Genomic DNA, 15,907 nt, shown 5'->3' on the forward strand with positions numbered 1-15,907 from the left:
ATACACACATGCACATACACATACATACACACACTTGCAATCACTAAAGAAAGATGCTGGAAATGGCTGTACAAAATGCTAAGCGATTTACAAATACAAGTGGGCTCCCAGCCTAAATGTGCTCAGGCCAGTAATGTCTATTTTACACTTGTGCGCAAAGTTCCAGGAACCCCGACGACAGCTTGTGGGGACAACTCCTGATTTGTAAAGCTATCAACGCCAGTGGTAGAAGCTCTGTCACTCTATCTGTGTACCATTTCCTCACTCTGATCAGCTCTTTGGATAACTCTGTGATTAGAGGTGATTACTGTTAATGGTCACTACAGTATTAATTATTAAGCTCATATTGAAGAAAGGCTAATTTTAAAGTTTGATTTTTGTTTCATAACTATGAGAATCCATCTAATGTTCTCTTCTGGAGGTAGCAGCCATAAGTAACACTCTAATGTCTGCAACGGTTTTAGACAGAAGTTCAAGCAAAAGATAATGGCGAGAAGGCTGAGATTGTGAGAACAGATAGACTCTGTTCACCTCCTGTGCAATGCTCCCTCCTGCCTGATGCAGGGCAGCAACTTCCCATATGTAATTGTAGTGTGTGTGTGTGTGTGTGTATACTGTTAGTGCATTGAGATAGGCCTCCGATTTTTGGAGAACAGTGGAGTAACTAAGTGATCAAGAAAAATGTCAGTTATTAAAAATAAAGGTTGCTAGCATATAAGACGGCCTACATTTACAAACATTTTGTTCTGTGGTATATTGTGTGCCGCTACAATCACAACTACCACTGCTGTTGTATCTACTGCAGCATGCCAACACCCTCCAAGTAGTCCTTGATTTATTACAGATACTCCTCCCTGCATGTGTGGCTACATTTACCATTTTAGCAATATTCCTGATATGGCCCATGCAAGGAATGGAAGCTCTTGCCATCTAACACCAGATATTTTAATTAAAGCTAACCCGTGAAGTTTGCAGTGCATCAGTTTACATACTTGCCTCAGGAGGGATCCTCCAGAGGCTTCCCCCGTAGTCCATCAGGCTGTTCCAGTGTAGAGTCCCCAGAACGTGGCCACAGTGTGCCTGCATAGTAGCATGGACCCACTCGGGCTTCAGTGATGCAGGCACAGAGGACTTGGCTTTTTACCCTGAATCCTGAGCGGGTCTGTGCTACTGCACACGTGTGAGCGGTCTACAAGCGATTTTACGGAGGGTACAGTGCTGGAACGGCCAGGGGAAGGATGATGGGATCTCCCAGAGGTTTCCCTCTATTGAGTACCCAAACTAGGCACTTTTTCCCCTACAGGCTTTCTTTAAATCCTTCTTCAAGCTTTTTTGGGTAACCTGGGTTTTTTCATTGTTGTGATGCTACATACACACGTTAGAACTTGGACGTTCAGGGCTTTTTCTGCAGAGAATCTAGCATGTGTACTGGTGCCCTGTGAGGGTGCTTAAAGTGTACCTGTGAGACATAAAATGCAAAAGATAGATGCTCACTTCAGTAGAGGGAAGTCTCTGGATAGTCCAATAGCTCCCCTTCGCTTCCCCTATGTTCCTACAGCCCACACCATTTCAGCGCTGCAAGCTTGTGGAATGTGTTCATACAGCCATGTGTGCGCCTGTGTACGAGCACAGCCACACTGCGCAGGCGCAAGGCATCGCGCTTACACAGAAGGGAGAACAGCTGTGAAGACGTGGGTCGCAGGCAAGCAGCAGTGGGGTGGAGGAGGATTGGAGAAGCCTAGTTTATTTGCTCTTATCTTGTCACTAAAACATACAAGCATTCTTATGTAGTGCTCTGTCCTGTAGCAGCATATACAGCAGTTCTGTGCAATCAGTGTTTTTACTAGCCACCAAAACCTGAAGCTATATATAACCAAACATGAAGCTATATATATCTCCTCTGCTAATAGTATGCACTTATGTGTGTGTATTTGCAGGATAATGCTCCTGGGTGCAGGCGAGGTTCCAGCATGCCTTGTGCAGACCCTCTGACAACACAGTATCCGGTTAATCAGATATTTCTTAACTTCGTTACGTGGAAGCCTTTTGTTTATGGTTCCAGTGCAACTGTTGACGTCACCGTCTTTGCACAGTGTTTTCCTTGAAATTCTCCTGAAATAGTTTTCATTAAAAAGCGGGGATTAGCTTTCATATCCTAATTACAAGGCATTTTGTGTATGGCAGCCACTAATGCCACTGAGAAAAACCTGACTGTGCAATCATGCTTTCATTCTGATATTTACCTCTATTACTGTCACAGCTTTCTTTTCATTGGATGGTTATAGTAAACTAAGTGTCCAGGTCCCTGTCCAGTACCATTTTAAGTATATAGGAGTAAGGCCTGGTATAGTAAACCCTGATCTAGTTTATTTTTTAGCAAACCTGTTTGACCCATTCGGTATTCTGTATCCGGCTATAGTGGAAAGTGGGCAGGTACATGTGTCATATTTCAGTTGGAGATCCATGAGCCGTGGGCGGGCAGGCTGGCAGCCACTTGTAGCCTTCTCGCTATCTGCACACCACTCTGGGCCTGCGTGGATTACCTCAAAAGCACCCACCAGTAAGACCTGGTATGCGTCCTGTGTAAGCTGCTGCCTGGTTACTGTGGGAATTGTCTGTCATCTGTGACTTGCTTGTGCATGGTTGCAATGCTACAGTATCATACAGGTTGCACAGATATGTGGTCAGAGGAGGATATTATGTACTGTATCAGCATTAACTAATGCTTCCTGTGAAAGTTGTTCCATGGTTATTGCATGCAAATCACTGCATATTCAGCACTGTACATTATGATGTAGCTTTGTCGCTTTCTGTGTTTGCTTGCTGAAGCTTTGAAAAGAAAAAATGACTCCCAATTATATGTAGTATATTTTATGTGCTGTAGTATGACAATTTCTGATATAGTAAACTACTTCTCCTGGTCCTTTAGAGTTTACTTTAAAGGTAGGTGTGTGTGTGTGTGTGTGTGTGTGTGTGTGTGTGTGTGTGTGTGTGTGTGTGTGTGCGTTTTTTTTTTTCATTACCATATGAAACTTTATTAGGCTAAATACATTTAAAGTAAAGATTTAAATTTCAGAATGCACCTACTCGTTTTAATGGCGAGTTTTAGTAGCAAAAAAAATACTTTAACAGATGGAAAACTAATCTCTCGACTTGGCGACCCTGCAGTGGATCACAGCTTTCCTGTCCAGCAGTAATGTGTGGTATATAGCCTTAGTACGGTACCTCAGTAGTGCTAGCTGCTGCCGCAAAGTGGGCTGTACATGACTCAATGAGGGCCTGATCCAGTCAATGGATTGGGTTGTGTTGATCAATGTAAAACTGGCCTAAGTCATTCAGAGGTATATCTGAATAGAAGTAGCAGTAGTCTTTTTCCATTCCCACATCAACCCGGTCTAACTACAATGGGGTCCTAGACAAAAATTACGCCCTGTAAGCCGCTTTATTTGGCCTCTTTGACCCACACACACCCTCCACCCAATAGTATTGGATGTGACCCCAGGCCCCAAAGTTGCCAAGCAGATGCCTTAGGCTCCCTTCCACCCCACTTGAGTGAATAGTGGTCCCTGTGGCCCCTGCAGGGTATTCAGCAGCGGAACGAACTCTCCAGTCTGGTGGTGCGCTTCACCATCAGTCTGTGTGCTTCCATCTTTGTCCTTGCAGGGCACCTCTTCTCGGGACCCAGCGGTATGTACGTACTCCTGTACAGTTTTCCCTTATGTAAGCGCTGGCCCTTGCGCCCTTCCCCTTCAAATCATGTATAACCTTCCTTACATTGGTAACTAGCGGGTAGTCCCAACAGAAGTCTTTCTTACATTTTACTCAGTGAGTCCTTTGTGATTAGATGATCCTCATTTCTATTGATTATTATGGCTCAGAAAATTGGTTTTAGCAAACTGGAATTGCTTGTGAATGTCGTAGACCTTTAGAAAGTTGACATTAGCCATTAACTCTCCCTGTGTGTTTGCTTTCTCTGCAGGGCAGAGGTTAACACCGAAGATTCTTTCTCTCTGGACTGCCAGTGCCGCTCAGCTGTTAGAAACCTGAATTCTCCTGGAAGAGTCCTTTAGGATTCTCTGTCTTCTGTGCCAGACCAGAAGCATCAAAGACAAATGAAAGGGGTGAAATGGAAAAGCAGCAGCTCTCCGTGGATGATGACCTGTTACCTATTTATTACGTCCGCTCTGACATAGAAACTGAAACCTTTAATAGGCTGTGGCAGGGACATGAAGCTGCTGTATCTTTACCGCATCTCAATCACTTTCCATCATTTATGGACAATGGCTTGCCCTCAACCCCACCCAGGTCTGAAAGGCCCACGATCAGTATATATGATCATGAAGGGCAAGAAGAAGCCAGAAACTTTGGTTTCACCCCAGGTACTAACATTGTAGAATGCTGTACAAGCACAGAGTATTCTAGAGTTGAAAAAACATTGGTTTCAGAATTTCATCAATCCCATACAGTCACCAGGAGTATGAAGAGCCAGGTCTCTACTGTGTCAAAGGAAAGCTCTGCTCAGGATGTTATTTTAGCCAGCTTACTTCAGGTTCAGCTTTGTGTCATGGATCTCCAAGATCAGATTGATATTACGGAAATTGGTCACCGAACCAGGGAGGTCAATCCAAACTTAAACCCACATTCCATTCAGGAGCCTGTGCCTCAGCTAAGGCCACCTTATGTTCATGAGTCTGAGCCTCAACGAAGTCCGCCTTATGTTCAGGAGCCTGATGCTCAACTAAGGCCATCTTTTGTTCAGGAGCCTGAGCCTCAACTAAGGTCACTTTCCCGTCAGGAATCTGAGCCTCAACTTAAGCCACCTTATGTTCGTGAGCCTGAGCCTCAACTTAAGCCACCTGTTCAGGAGCCTGAGCCTCATCTAAGGTCACCTTCCCCTCTGGAGAATGTAAGAGAAGCAGATCCCCAGGAACTGGATGAGTACCAAGAGAGTGATGATGATAATGAGGATACAGCTTACTCCGAACTGGAGGTAGAAGATGAGCACTTATTTTGTGATAACCCTTTATTTAAGAACTTAGAAGTACTACGTAATGATGATTGTAATTTACAGACAGTTATTCCTGCACTGACCATCCAGAATATGCCAATTTCTGTGCACAAAACTGAGACTCAGGAAAGCCAGCTGCTAAAACTGAATGTTTTGGATAGTAAAGACTTCGGTATGCACACAGTTTCCTGGCATCCGATAATGCGTGAGGAGTCCCTGGAGGAGCTCCAGATCTATGAGGATGAGTGGGAGGAGAAAGCAACAGTGTTTAACAGTACAAAGAGGACTGTGTCTGACTGTCCATCATATACTCAGCAGGTATGGAACTTTTTTATATATATATATATATATATATATATATATATATATATATATATATATATATATATATATATATATATGTGCAGTAATGTAAAATGAATGTGTGGTTAAACTTGATTAGCAGAGAACTGTCATGTAGCACAGCAAAATGTATTAAAACCCCAATTCACCCTTCCACATTTTCTGTGACTATCATTCCGAGCTTAATCTCCACAAGCCAACATAGATGGCAGCTCTTGTGCGCTGTGCGCCATTACAGTTAATTACAATGGCATTGGGAAAAATCAGCATGGAGTGAAGGCCCCCTTCACTCCATGCTGATTTTTCCCAATACCATTGTAATTCCTCGGGACGGACTATGGGAGCTGCCACTTCATCCCTGCCCATAATTGACGTTCTGCTCAGTTGAAGATTACAGCTGAGCAGAGCTGCGGCCACAGGGGGTTGCTAGAGGGGGAGGATGGTGTTGTGACATGTCACAGCACCGCACGTAAATTGCGATTAATAGTAAGCTTAAAGGGAACCTGAAGCAAGTAAAATGTATTTAAAATAAACACACGACATAGCTGCAAATGAATATTACATACTAACCTCACCATCAGTTCCTCTCAGAAGCTCACCATTTTCTTCTTACAGTGATCCCTTCCAGAACTGAAATATACCAGTTGCTGTCAGTTATATATCAGCAGCTGTCAGTTACAACTGAATGTGCAAGGTAATGTCCATGTTTCCCTATGGCTCAAGTGGGTGGTATTACAGTTTAACAGTGTGCTGACCAGGAAGCTGTTATGGGGTAATGGCCATTTTTAAAATGGAGGACGGAAAATTCCATTGATCACAGTGGACAAATGGGATGCTGCAGAGGAGAGAAAGATTGAGTAGTAGACTACACAGGAGGTAAGTATGACCTGTGTATGGTTATTTTGACTTTTTATTTTCAGTTCAGGTTCTCTTTAAAAAAAAATCAGTTCAGGAGTACTTTAAACACAGCTATAGGATTTGCCATTACTACTTGTGGTAAAGAACCCTTTGCTAAATGGCAAAAAAAAATGTTTTATATCTCCTCTAAAGTGTCTTCTCTAGACTAAATAAACCCCAGTTTATCTAACATTTCCTGGTAAGTAAGGCCTTCCATCCCCCTGATTCGTTTTGCTGCTGTTCTCTGCATCTGCTCTAAAACTGCAATGTCCCTTCTGTAATGCGGTCCCCAGAACTGTATTCCAGATGTGGCCTTACTAGAGAGCTAAACAGGCAGTATTATACTAGCATCCTAAAGTATTTGCTTTAGCTGCAGCTGCTTGACATTGAATATGATTATTTAATCTGTCATTATTTGTAGAATTAATCCTAACCAGAACTTGGAGTCCCATGTCCTTACTTACTTAGTTTTATGGGGTTGAACTTTTCGCTATACTTATCACACTTGCATTACTACTGTTCATCCAGCTTCCACACAGAGAAAGGTTGACCTATTGAAGTTTTATTTTCTATTCTGCCATCAGGAATGATTGCACAGAAACACAGATGTTTTATGGCCTCTAATTACCATCTCAGGGCCCTTTCACACTGTTGCTGCACTGCTACCGCAAGACAATTGAAATCTATGGGGAAAGTCACATTACCTGCATTGCAGGGCAGTGCGCAGGAAGTCCTCAATCTGATGTGCTTCCAAAACTACGTTACTGTGCATATCTGCGTCGGACCGTAAGTCATGTAAGTCTATGGTTACGCATTGTTTTCAAAAAAGTTGGCAGGCATGCATGGAAGCGTATATTTAATGATACACTTCCGCCTTCTTCCGCGTTCCAAAAACAGGAAGTGACTGCAAGCATGCCTCACTTTCTGTTTGGCTGGATGCCTGAAAGGGTATACTGCGTAGTAACGCGGTATTCCCTGAAGGCCTGTTTTTGGCGCAGCGGCAGGCTTGCCGCAGTGCAACACTGCCGCCAATTTACAGTGTGAAATCGGCCTCAGAGATAAAACACTGGTTTCTGAACACTTGACAAGAACACGGGCAGGTTTTAAGCACTACTGTGTATTACTACTACATACTATGTATGTACACGTCCCTTCAGGTTCCCTTTAAAGTGGTGATAAGACGTTTCCCAATTCAGATGGGTAACAGAAGTGCAGGTCAAAACGCCTTAATGCCTCATTAGAAATAGGACATAGGTGGAGATTTGACATAAAATACCTTACAACTTTTATACAGTGTGTGTGTGTGTCCTCTCCTCCTGGCCAATCATGAGTGTAGAAATTTCTCTACTCTGAACCATGACAACTATAGCTTCCTTTGCTTCACAGTGCATCTATTGAGTCTGATGGAGGATTTGGCATTACTTTGTCTATTTTGTGGTCTCAGCTCCAGCTTGTAGGTATCTCTATGAAAGAAGCTGAGTAGTTTCTGGCTATTCGCCCCCCTCCCTGATTTCATCTTGTGCTTTCAGAGGCTGAGGAAGAGCGAGCAGGGGAACTCCCATCAGTCATTACTGTCCAGCAAGTGATGGGAGATATTGATGTGCAGAATGTGGTGCCAGCACAAAAACAGGTCACATTGAGACTTAGTAGTAATAGAATTCAGATGCAGTTTGTTTTAGAGTAACTTCATTAACTTAGCGGGTACTTTGTACTATCAGTGTGAATTTTTACATACCTCTAGTTGTCCATGCAAACGAGGAAGTGCCTGTATAATTGTGGATCTGTGATAGGTGACATTGAAGCTGAATGTTGTAGTTTTATTATTATAAGTTTTAGGTGACCTATTGAAATTTACTACTGGAGCTGCAGCAAAGAATTTCTTAGTTTTGCATTATTTAGCGTGAAACATACAACCAACTGGAAATAATTCACATTTTTGTTGTTTGGGAGTTGTCTCCTCGGCTCTTGTCCTCGTGGCTTAAGTAAAGAAGTGAAGTAAGGATAATTACAACTGTGTGGGCGCGCACACAAATAGTTTGCAGGTACCAGGCCTTTAGCAACAACAAACAGGCCCTCCTTCGGCAAGCTATAGCAGTGGTAAAGCTGACTCCAGCTGCAACCTCCTGGTCACACAGGGCTACCCCTAGGGCCCGATTTAAGCCAAGGCCACCTAGGCCATGGCCTAGGGCACCACAGGAGCAAGAGCACCAAAGCAGCATGCTAACCTGGTGCAGCATTTGCAAGCTTGCAAATGCTGCAATGCAGAGAGATCAGGCGAGCGCCTGACCACAGTACTCGGCGTGCACGTTTGCATTGTGGCCGGTGGCTATGAGCTTGGGCAGCATTGGAGACGGAAAGGAAGAGGAAGCTTCTGCACTGGAGACGAGTAGAGAAATTTGTGACATTGAAGGCGAGTTGACTACCTATACTGAAGGGGAGTGGGAAAAGGAGGGATTAAAGGAGTCATCTGGCTACCTATACTGGAGGGAAAGGGGGAGGGGTCATCTCGCTACCTATACCGAAGGGGGGCGGCTGGTGACAGTGGCCTTAGGCGGTAAAAAGTACAAATCCGGCCCTGGCTACCCCTCCATCCCTGAACAAATCCAGGAAAACAACCAGAGGACAACTAATGTACAGCTGTAGAGTATATCCATGCAGAGCAGACACAGTGATTGGCACTACATTTTGGCGCAAACTGCCCTTTCTCAGGTGCACACTCTGAATACTTCGCTGCAGTTGAGGAAATAAAATGTGGATATTCCGTAAAGTGGTTGAACCCTAGTCCTTTTTTAATATTACCTAACTTTGATAGGCTCTTCTTACTCCCTGTGTTCTCACTAGAGATTTTGTTTTTGTTTTTTTTGCTTCTGGTATGCATGCAGACACCGCAATAAATATGCGACTGAGAATCTCACTACTTTACATCTTGCATTTTTTTTTAATTGTTCATTTCAAAGCCAATTTACTTTACCCCCCACCCCCTTTAAGAAAAAAAAAGTGGGCCCATTCCCCAGGAATTCACCATATTTATTCAATTGAAATTAAGATGTGACATCAGACTGGAGCTTCTAATGCTGGGAATACACCATGAGATATTTTAGCAGATAGATGGTTCGATAGATAATTTCCAATAGGTCTGATCTTATTTCCTAACGTTTTCTGATAGGTTGGAGTCCCTTATATTCAGCAGGTGACTAATTTCAGCAGACCATCCTCCTTTTGCTTCACCTGGAAAGGGGCATGGTACATGTGCCATCTATTCCCTTCATTTGCCACTGTTGCAGCTAGTAAGGGCTATTTCACATTACATGATGCTTGCAGAAGCCGATTTCCTGCAAGCGCTATGATCTGCAGCGCGGACGTCGTGATGTTGCGGTGCAACGCTGATTAGCGGCGGTAGTTCTAATTCACCCGACGGGAAAACGACGGCGCCGGACGATTAAAAGCTCCCGGCTGCGTCGTTCCACAACGCGCCAAAACGCAGCGTTGGATGTGAAAAGTAGAATGAAAGTCTATGGACTTTCATTTTACCTTGGTAAATGCAAAGTATTGTCTTTGCGTCAAAATGCAGGAAATCAGTGCAGATGTGAAAGAGCCCTAAGCTCTCCACATTATACTGTGGCGGGGTGGCTCTGGCAAGTTACACAGGGGCCCGTGGGATGCAACAGCGGGGTTGTGGGAAGGAGTGTTGGCACAGCACTGATCAGAGATGACCCAGGGAACCCACAGTTCTCAAATGAAGTACGCTTTTTGTGTGTCTGACCCCCAGACTAAGCCGTCAGCCACAGATTCTTCCGGGTCCATGCACTATATACGTTCAGTTAGTACATTTATATAGGATTATAGACTGCGAGCGTTTAGCCTCATGTCAGTACAATCAGGTGGTGGGGTCATGCGACCTCCAAAGCTGAAAAAATAATCATGAAAAGAAAATGTATACAGTAGTATTTATTTCTCTTGCAATTGTAAAAATGATACCAGAAGCTTGATTTGTGTCTGAATGTCAGTAAGTTGTAATACTCTGGATATGACTTCAGATTTGCAGCTGGTGTTTGTTTTTGTCTCTGCTACCTCCATGACAGTTATTAGTGACTTCCTCTGCTGCAGGTCAAGCAAACTAGGCAGATTGCTAACCAGTAAAGCTTGTGTGTAGCAGAGAAGCATGTGATCAGTTTACCCAGGTGACAGATTATCAAGGCTCTGATTCGCTGTATTCACTTCCTGTTTTGGTTCATGATCATGACCTGCAAATCTGAGCCTCACAGTTCTAACTCCTGATCAAACTGATCTCCTGCTTCTCCATGAGTATTACTATTACTGCTGAGAGCTTTTTTTTAGAAGGCTGCCTCTGATATCATAGAGCTGATAGAGATCCTGATGGGGCAGTGCTGGGGAATCATGCAGCCTTGTATTTCTTGCTTCTGGAGAGATGTTACAAGATATGGATCTTTGGATGAAGCTGATTATCCTACGGTTAGATGTTCTCTGCTTTGTTGTAATGTCCTGTATATTAGCTTTGGACATTTGTAGTCCTATGTATTTGCAATTGGTGCTTGCTCCAAGTGTCTGTTAGCACTTGCTGGAGACCATTAAAGTAAAACTGTAGTGGGTTAAAAAAATTTTTTTTAAAAAAGTAATATACTTGCCTATGGAGAGGGAAGGTTCAAAGTACCTCTGAACCGGGTTGTAAATAATATACTTTATATACAGTTTAATTTCTGGTGTTGTGACTTACGTCGCAGCACAATCCACTTCCCCCAGTGCCCCGTGTCCCCGTTCTGCTCAGCCGAAATATTCGACTTGAGCAGAACGCCGATGATGGGCGGGGAGGAAGTGTCAGTACTTCCTCCTCTCTGCCCGTCCTTAGCTCCTCCCCCCGCACTTGTAGCGTATCATTCCTGATCTGAGTGCCACACGCAGGGAAGCTGCGCTGTGTGCGGGCTTGTGGTAATTGTGGTCAGGACAATAGTGTACTAATATACACTATCGTTCTGGCCTCAATTACCTCAAGCCCGCATACAGCACAGCTTCCCTTAGTGCTGTGTGTGGCACTCAGATCAAATACGATAAGCTACGAGTGCTGGGGCGGAGCTAAGGATGTGCAAAGAGGAGGAAGTACTGACGCTTCCTCCTCGCCCGTCGTTGAAGACTTATTACAGCGGGGGACAGAGGGGGTGCTGGAGGGGGAGGAGGATGGTGCTGTGATGTATATCACAGCACCGGAAATGTAACAATATAAAAAGTATATTGTTCACAACACCGTTCAGGGGTACTTAAAGTCAGTTTATATAACTAACTCATTTCTGTTGACTGCGACCGATAAGGCTTGGTTCCCAATAGAGCGGATGCAAAATGGCACAGTAAGCACTACGCTGCATGTCCGCCTCATCCTCATCGATCGCCATGTTCGATTGCTAATATACCCGCATGACCCCCGGTTCTGCCGCTGCTGACTCCTCCGGTCCAGAAGCCGATAAACAATAAACAGACTGGAGGCTGGTGTTCCTACAAACTAGCATAAAAGTAGCATGCATGTATGTTAGTTTGCCAAGTTAAATCGACACACTAACATTCCTATCAGTGTTTGCAGAATAGCGGTTGTACTATATCATTAGATTTACCGATATTCTACCACTTCATTGATTTTTTTTATTTTTTATTTATTGTATTTATAAAGCGCCAACACATTACGCAGCGCTGGGCATTAGTTTAGGTTACAGACAATATTTAGGGGTGACATACAGCAATATGACAATACAGGAATACAAGAAAACCAGATCACACAGCACAGTATGAGTACCAGGTAATGCTTAGTCAGTCACTGGATGGGAGCATGGAGATTAGGCAAGTTAGGTTCACTCAAATGCATAGCATGGGTTCACAGTAATGGAGGTGCATGATCAGGTAGGACACAAAAGGAGGAGGACCCTGCCCAAAGGCTTACAATCTAGAGGATATAGTAAAATATTGGTAATATTTACCAATATTTTTCTGTGACCTAACCTCTCCTTACTGTGACTCAGAAGCCTACCCTAGTGATGTCTAACCTCAGCATCCCCTCATGTGCAGCTAACCTTCCATCCCCCGCCCCCCAGTGTGCAACAAACCTTAACCACCACCACCAACCTGTGTGCAACTACCATAAACCTCCCTCTGTGGGTATCTAACCTTAACCCCTCTTGTGTGAACTCCTTTGTATGCTTAGTTGACAAGCATAAAGAAGAGGCGCAGAAGAAAATTTACGCTGGCTTTGCAGGTATTCTAGAAAGTCAGAACACTGGCAGGAGCATTGGATTACAATAGACAGATTCTCCCTAGCAACAGATAATTTTAATTGGTCAACCATGTACCAATGAGAATCCGCTCTGTTGCTGAGGTTTTCCTTTGGTCTTTTGCAATCCAATGGGATTCCCTATCTGTTTACCGGGACTGAGAAGAATCAGCGGAAGTGGGGGACATGTAAGTATTGGCATGGCAGTGATCATACACGGAAATTGAAGTGGGTGCAGGGATCAGCCTAGTGAGAACCGATACTGTCCATTCTCCTAAGCTTTAATTGCATCAGTGCAGCCGGCTTTTTGCTTTCCTTTCCAGAAAAATTTGTCAGGTTCTGTTTTCCACTTTTTTTTTTTTAACAAGTGGAAGCAGTTCCTATATTTAACAATAGGATCTGTTTGTGCTGAGCAGAGCTTGCAAAAACATACCCAACTTGGGTTGTTTCCTACTTCTAAGCCAAGTTCTGACACTCCTGCCTACTGTATTCAAAGTTTTTTTGTTCAAAGCTCACAGTAAGAGCCGGTTAACACTTGTTCAGGATCTGTATCTGTGTTGTACCTTTTTTGACGCGGACAAAAAAGGTTGGGAGCTGTGGATCCCAATGTTAAAAATAGCGGCCATCTTCACTCTAGTCAAAAAATTAATCCATGGGATCCGTGCCTGAAAACTGAACGGAGAGTCCGGACTTTGCACTTTTTCCCTGGAGCCAGAATCCCCACGGAGGCAATGAAAGGCAACACAAAAACGGATCTCCCTTCACACACAGAAACCGGATGCCAAAGCAGATTGCCTACTGCCTGCTCCTCACCTCACTGTCATTAATGGACCTCTTATCCAATAGAAACATGCTTGAAGGAAGGACACAATTTTGACATATGTTTAAACGGGCTGGAAACGTATGAAAAACTGATCTGTTTAAAACTCATTCCGATCTGCAACCTGACAAGTGTGGACCGAGCCTAAGGCTTGGTTGACACGTGCTGGAGGGGTAGTCTGTCTATATAATACAGACACTCTGTACAGTTCTACAGTACAATGCCCACTGAAGTCGAGTGCTATGCTATTAGATGAATGGCAATGTATCTGCTATCTGAAGAAGTCGTACCTGTCAGATTTGTCCATTGTGGTATCACAGTTGACAAAACCGGGCGTGTGTAAACAGGCCACTAATAGGAAAGCATGCCCATTGGTCCGCTGCTGTCTGCTCCAGGAACTGGTCCGTGACCAGAGTGAGCATTATACTGGTCACGTGCATCACCCACCCGAAGCAGGTGGTTTTGGCGCTCAGTGTTGGACAACGAAACCAGGCACCCCATAGCAGCAATGTAATGCTGTGCGAGGCGCGTAAGGGTAATTTGGGGCTCTGGCGGTTGCTGGACCCCGAATTACATCTCCTTCAGAGTTGCAACAACTCGGAGCGGGAATAGTATTTAACGCTGCAGGAGAGTTTTGTGGCAGCAGGGAGAGCCTAGGTCAGTGATGACTAACCTTTGCACTCCAGCTGTGACAACTACAAATCTCATCATGCTTCTGCCTCCCCAAGTTATGCTTGGAGCTGTCAGAGTATTGCAATGCCTCATGGGACTTGTAGTTCCACCACAGCTGGAGTGCCAAGGTTATCCATCACTGGCCTAAGTAGTCGCCAGTGAAGTTTAACGCGGCAGTGCTCTCTAGTGGTGGACTTTGGACCCCATGTATATCATTGCTCAGTTTCATAAACATCTTGAGCTAATGGAATCCAGCAAATGTCGGCCTCCTCAATATGTGATTACCTTCAATAATTTTTGAGGCATTTAATAATGAAAGGATTGGGTAGACAAGCTTAATTAATGTTGGCTCTGCATCAAACAGAACTAGTCCTGCAGAGTGGCTGGTTTCAGTTGGTTTCAGTCAAATGTGGTCCTCAGATCCAGTCATAACTAAATGTCATTGTGTGTCACATCGGAGGCTGGCCCTTGTTCATTACTGTACTTCAGTTTTTCATCATATCTTCCCGCATGCTGGCCACGCACTTATTATTATTATTATTATTATGATTATTATTATGATTATTATTTAGGATCTATATAGCGCCGACATCTTCCGCAGTGCTGTACGGAGTATACTGTCTTGTCACTTACCATAACTGTCCCTCAGAGGGTCTCACAATCTAATCCCTACCATAGTCCTAGGTCTATGTATGTATAGTGTAGCGTATCTATCAGAGTCTGGGGACAATTTAGGGTGAAGTAATTAAGTTATCTGTATTTTTGGAATGTGGGAGGAAACCGGAATGCCCGGAGAAACCCCATGCAGACAAGGGGAGAACATACAAACTCCGTGCAGATAGTGCCCAGGCTGGGATTCAAACCGGGGACCCAGCGCTACAAGGCGAGAGTGCTAAGCGCTATGCCACTGCTGCTCTATGCAATCGGTCTCTGGTCTTGCCATATTTATATAGCCCAGTGGATGTTGTTCCTGAGCAGGATGTCCAAGCTAAAGTCAACCAATTGGCTCTTACAGTATACAGTATTGTCAGAGCCGGATCATCCACAAGGCAATTCTAAGCAGTTGCCTAGGGCCTGGAGAGAGTCTAGAGGCCTGGCAGATGTTAGCCCCCATCAAATCTTACTAACAAAAAATCCAGGTGACCATCAGCGGTGGGAAAACACTGTGATCTTGCCCAGAGCTCCATTTCATCTTAATCCATTTCTGAGTATTGCTATTGGTTAGATTATAGACGTTGACTGCATAGGAGAACCCAGCTCATAAAGCAGAACTCTCATTTATTAGTAGAGCTCTAGCTGCAAGTGACCTTCTAGCAAAGCCCGGTTGATGTTTAGTGCTGGAAGGAAGTGTCTTTCTTCTGCTGAGACTGCCCTGCCATTTGCCTAGTGTGCAGGTTGTGCGTTGCTTTGCTTGTCCCTGTCAACATGAAGATAATTTAAGAAGACACGTCGGCGCTGTTTATCAGCCAGCTGTTTTTACAGTATTTTTCCCCCAGGCTGTCTCTTTCCCACTCAGTGTCTTTCGACATGTGGAGCAGCAATGGGAGGAGAGAGAGTGAGTCACATGATCTGTATTCTTCCTCTGCTTGTCATTACTTTGGAACTGTAACCTATTTCTGCAGTGACATTTGGACTTCCGGTATAATCGTGAGAACACAGAGTACACTATTAAAAGAAAGTAGTATGTATGTTGTTGTTTGCAGTACTTTGTTAGACTCTTGGCTACTTGTGAATTCTGTAAAGGGACAATTTAAAAATACCAGTTAAACGGCTCTTATTTTTTTTATGTTTTGCAATGAAGAGTCTCCTTAGAAAAGGGAATAATAGGGGAAGTTAATATTTGGTGTGCTTTTTCAATGGCTGTAGTCATCCCATAGGTGCACTTGCAAAAAGCATA

The 15,907-nt window shown here is 44.0% G+C and overlaps 1 protein-coding gene across 6 annotated transcripts in view; it reads left to right on the top strand.

Moving 5' to 3' along the window:
• The window catches only part of LOC137562981 (PH and SEC7 domain-containing protein 4-like), a 122,041-nt gene that overhangs the window by 58,755 nt on the left and 47,379 nt on the right, over window positions 1–15,907 (top strand). For 5 of the 6 annotated variants that reach the window (XM_068274860.1, XM_068274863.1, XM_068274864.1 and 2 more), the window contains exon 2: window positions 3,980–5,326. In XM_068274860.1, the coding sequence (XP_068130961.1) occupies window positions 4,127–5,326 (1,200 nt within the window). In that variant the 5' untranslated portion in view covers window positions 3,980–4,126. Of the gene's footprint in view, window positions 1–3,979; window positions 5,327–10,482; window positions 10,721–15,907 lie in introns of those variants that run through there. The other variant, XM_068274865.1, reaches the window with a different exon arrangement.

The sequence above is a fragment of the Hyperolius riggenbachi genome, chromosome 3, assembly GCF_040937935.1.
Source record: "Hyperolius riggenbachi isolate aHypRig1 chromosome 3, aHypRig1.pri, whole genome shotgun sequence".
In the NCBI taxonomy this organism is placed as follows: domain Eukaryota; kingdom Metazoa; phylum Chordata; class Amphibia; order Anura; family Hyperoliidae; genus Hyperolius; species Hyperolius riggenbachi.